Genomic DNA, 4,809 nt, shown 5'->3' with positions numbered 1-4,809 from the left:
GGTGGCACCGGGGAAGGCTGAGTTTGTCCCTGAGGAGCCATTTCTGTCCCGTTGGGGTTGTCCCGGCCTGGCCCCGGCTGCCCAGGGCAGTGGTGGATTGCCCATCCCTGGAGGGGTTTCCCAGCCATGTGGAGGTGCTGCTGAGGGACAGGGGTCACTGGGGACCTGGCGGTGATGGGGAACTGGGGGACTCGAGGAGACCAAAGGGCTTTTCCAACCCGAATGATTCTGTGACAGAGAGAAGCATCAGAGACTGCAGGAGATACAAAAGCCGTGGGAACCACGCAAAGCACCCAGCTGCTGTGGGAAGCCCGAGCTCCGTGAATGCCCTCAGTGGAGAGCTGGCATCACTGTTCACAGCACCAAACACTCTGCACTTCTCCGCTTGGCAGTGTGTAGAAACACCTCCAGCCTCACGAGGGGAACTGGTGCTACTCCACAGCACAGGGGGCACAGCCAGTACAGAACCCAGTGCTCCCACTGCTGCCAGCGGCGAGGGAGGGAGCAGATTCAGGGCAAAGATCCCAGCCCTGGCCTAGCAAAGATCAAATCTAACCGAACACAAGCCCAGAGCCATCCCCACCTCCCTGATACTGTGTTGTCACACACCCTGGCCCAAGATCCCGCTTGTCAAGGGGCAGGATAGAGCGTTTCTAGGTGTAGAAGGAGTGATGTGAGAAGAGAACAGTCAAAGCTGCATTTCACACGAGCAGCTTCAGCCTCTAATTACCAGCCGCTGGCAGGAGCCTCACAAATTGGGTCAAAAGGTGCAGTCAGAACTGATTTACTGTCTCCAAAGGCTTTGATTTTTAGGGATTAACTTGCAACACTTCGAGCGGCAGTGGCACTTCGAGCACAGACGGGAACCAAATGCCGATCCAGAAGGTGTTATGCTAAAAACACAAACGCGGGGCTTTCTGTTGTCTCGAAAGCAGTCACACAGATTGGTGAGTGCTCTGAGGGTTTAAGTGCTGGCGCAGAGCGTTTGGTGCTGGGTCGGGCTCAGCAAGGATCAAGGCTCCTGACTGAACACACTAATTAACGGGCTGTGGCAACACAAAAAGCAAGCAGTGGGCTGCTGGTTACAAAGCGATTGCTGGCTGCACCTCCACCATGACTCCACCACCGGGACTTCTCCCCCAGCTCGAAACCCCACTGCTCTGGGCCTGCAAGGGAAGCACCCGCACAACCCCCTCTAGAACTACCAGACCTGCCCAACCCCCCACTCGGTCCTTCAGTGTGGAGCATCTCAGCCCTGGCATCCCCAGGGCAGCTCAGCGCTCTCCTGTAACACACAAACACACATTTGTGACCCTCCCCTGGAATGCAGAGCAGCTGCTCCGCAGCCCAGAGACACAGCATGTGTCCCAGACCCCTGTTCCAACGGGGTTTTTTTAATATGGGGCCCAGAACATGGAGCAGAGGCACAAACATGGGCTTTGGAAAAGCATCACATGAAATAACGAGTCACTGAGCACTCTGGGAGCCACCTGCTCTCTGAAAGCCGCTTCCTTTACCTCCCCGCTTCCCGGGGCCTCTGCTGAACGTCTTTATCCGTCTCCACACACCTCTCATTCCTCCTGCCAACATTTAATCTGTGAAGCACTCAGGAAAACAGCTCACGCCACCGCTCCTCCAAACAGAGGCGCAGTTTGCTGTAAACCACTTGTTTTTAATCCTCTTTCAGAGGCTGCAATTCTTCTCGACACAGGAGTCATTATATCATGCTGTTCTTTTCTTGCGACTTTAGCAAAAACCTTCTGAAGCCTGACACCCCCATCCCTTCCTCTGCCCTCTGGGAGAAAAAAATGACGTTGTATTCAAGCTGGAGGTAAGAAGCAGGGAATGAAGACATCCTCGCTGCCTCGTTTGGAACCTGCCTGTCGCTCTTCCTGCTGTGCGACTGTTTGCCTGGGCACAGGGTACAAACTACCGCGCTTTAGGACCGCGCTTTGGGGTTAGGTCACGCTCTTGGGGTTTTGAAGAGGAGCAGGGTCACCCCCTCTTGCTGTGTCCTTGTCAGACCCACAAAAAATCTGGGCAGGAAAGGCTGAACCCAGCCCTGCGCACACAGCAGAGGGTTCTGCCACTCCGGCCACGATACTTGCCTTTAATCAGAGCCGCCTCGGCTCTACCCGACTGAGCTCCAAGGGAAAACGCCCCAAGGGCAGAAGGAAAGAAAATCCCTTTCAGCAGCCACTGACAAAGAGGAAACTCCAGCGAAGCAGGAGGAAATGTACCACATGCAGAAAAAAAACTTAGTGAAAATGCAGAAAAACCACAAAAGATCCTTGACTCCTTGAGGACTCAAAGGAAAACCTGGAAGATGCTCAGGGACAGAGAGGAAATAGAGGTAAAAAAGTTCACCACACTGAAGTGGATGTTTTATTTCCTTGGCAAAATAAAGTATTGTGGTTTTTTTCTTTTTTACACGTGTATCTTACACCAGTCAAAGGAAATGGTGCAAGTTTTACGAAGTCTCTACATCCAGTTGCTTTTATCAGAAGCGAATTGTAAACAAAGGATTTACAGGACAGAGCCCCAGTACAGGGCACGTCTCTGCTGCTGGGAACACCAGCCAGCGACGGGAGAAGAGCTGGACTCAGGGTGCCACCACCACAGCCATGGCCCAGAGAGACCAAGAGAGGTGCCAGTGGCAGAACCTGTGCAGGTAAAAGGAAAGAGAGAGCAGAGCTGCCCCGGGGTGTGTGTCCGAAGCAGGGAGGCTTCCCTGATGTGATGCATTACCTGGCTGTGGACTCTTCCTCCTTCAGAGGGCAGGAGATGGCTCCACAGGCTGTCAGCAGGGCGGCTGCCAAGCAGACAGCGTACGCGGCGCTCGACCCCAGCCCTGCTCCCATGGGCAGCTCCGACCACACCAGGATGTCCACGCTCAGAACATCTCTGAAACACAGACACACAGGATGTAACACAACGACCCTCGAATCCACCTTGAGACAACATTTCAAAGGCAAAAAGGTGCCCCTTAGGACCGATTATGGGAGAGGCGGGATGAAAACTGGCACAGGGGCATGAGGGTAGGCAGCCAGGGCTGGGCTGAGGAGTGGTGCTAAGCCGTGGTGCTGGAGCAAAGCCCTGCTGCAGGGGATCTGTGGCTAGCACAGCCTGGGAGCTGCTTGCAGGGGCACGCTGTGACTAAATCCTCGAGCAGCACTGTAAAGAGACCCTTCAAAGATTGCTGTAAACACGATTTTAAACACATTTCTAAATAAAGCATAAACATCCCAACTCCCTAGTTGCAGAGTTACCTCCCACTGGAGCGGCAAGCTGCTGGGGGTGATGAAATACGCACACCTCGTGGGCACGAGTCCCTCTTCTCCACTGAGCGCACCCGGGTTGTGTCACAGACCCTAACGTCGAGCCCAGGAGCTTTTCATGGGCTGGGGAGTGCCAGGAGCTCTGAAGCGAGGGTTTCAGAGCAGGCTGATGACAGCCTCAGGGCCCAGCAAGCCCGACACTGCAAAGCGAACCACGATGCAGCTCCATATCGTAACTCTGCAACCTTTGATTCCTTTGCTATGAACACTGAGGGTTCTGACTTGGTTTGAAACAGCACGTGATGCTTCCCTGAGCACCTGCCCAGTAACTTACACTGGTATCATCAACAGTGCTGGTTGAGTTTAGAACCTGGAACAGCCCTGAGCTGCGGTTATCCCAAAGTCTCCGATTTTTAGGGAGATTCAGCCCACAGGAGGGATCAGAGTGAGCTCAGACACGGAATTCACAGCACTGGTTTTCCTAACCTGAGTCTGGATGAAAGAAACTGCCTGCTGAGGGTGGGGGGGGAACATCTGCCCCTGCTTCCCCTGACCACACAGGAGGGTGGGACAAGCTGCTCTAACTTCAACACCTCAAAGTCTAAATGAGAGCAGATGATTCCCAGCCCGCCTGCTCAGGACACCCCATCCAGCCGCTCAGCTCTGAGCCCAAATTCCTGGTAATTTCTTATTTTGCCTCAAAGACTTGATTGCAGCAGCAGTTAACAGTGAACAATGCTGAAGCCCGCAGGGTGCTTGGGGGGCAGGAGGGAAGCCTTACCCATACTGAGCCGAAATAGCCAGGTACATATAGAGAAAGGCGAGAGTAGCAAGGTTCTCAGGAGCCGAGGCTCCGGCAGTGATTCCGGCAAACTCTTTCAGTGTATCCAGCTGCTCTACGCTGGGGGACTTAGAGCCGTCAAAGTCAGCTATGGAAGCAAGCAGGAGAGAATTGAAACTCTTAGAGAAGGGGACTGTTAAACTTGAGGGCAGTAGTTACAAGAACAACATCTCCAGTCATAATAGGTAGAAACAGACTGTGCCAGTTTCAGTTTTCACCTACAAACTGCCTGCCTGAGGGATCATGATACAAGAAAGGCAGAATCTCCACCAGCCACCCTGAGACCCCTGTGTTTCCACACCCCCACCTGCGCTGCATTGCAGCAGCTCATCTCCTTGCCTACGCCTCCCCTGCCCGACCGTCGCCACAGAGAACTTGGCAAGTCACAAAATCTTTACTGAAGAAGGTGGATATTTCGATGTACTTCAAAGCAGTCTGGACTCTGAGCAGCCAGGAGCAGGCGTTGGTGTAAGGAAAGTTCTGGTCAGTGCTGAGAGAGTTTATCAATGCTCTGACTCAGCAGACTCTGCTCTGCCTTCTGCTGAGCAGGCACTGCTCACCAGGCTCAACAGGTCCTCGGGAGGGAATGGCACAACCACCAGTCAGGGGCTCCAGCCGGGACAAGATGTTGCAGAAATTCCCGTGAGGGCTGGCATAGGGCAGAGAGGCAGGGGAAGAGGCCCCGTATCC

The 4,809-nt window shown here is 53.9% G+C and overlaps 1 protein-coding gene across 1 annotated transcript in view; it reads right to left on the bottom strand.

Annotated features, from left to right (window-relative positions):
- MVK (mevalonate kinase) overlaps positions 1-4,809 on the bottom strand; it is a gene marked incomplete at its 5' end in the record, with an annotated part of 11,666 nt that overhangs the window by 6,282 nt on the left and 575 nt on the right. The window contains 2 exons of the mRNA XM_010133866.1: positions 2,749-2,904; positions 4,060-4,207. Of these exons, the coding sequence (XP_010132168.1) occupies positions 2,749-2,904; positions 4,060-4,207 (304 nt within the window). The remainder of the gene's footprint in view (positions 1-2,748; positions 2,905-4,059; positions 4,208-4,809) is intronic.

Source organism: Buceros rhinoceros, unplaced genomic scaffold, assembly GCF_000710305.1.
Source record: "Buceros rhinoceros silvestris isolate BGI_N320 unplaced genomic scaffold, ASM71030v1 scaffold27773, whole genome shotgun sequence".
In the NCBI taxonomy this organism is placed as follows: Eukaryota; Metazoa; Chordata; class Aves; order Bucerotiformes; family Bucerotidae; genus Buceros; species Buceros rhinoceros.
Note: the sequence above shows the minus strand (reverse complement) of the source record. Positions and strands in the feature narration are given on the sequence as shown.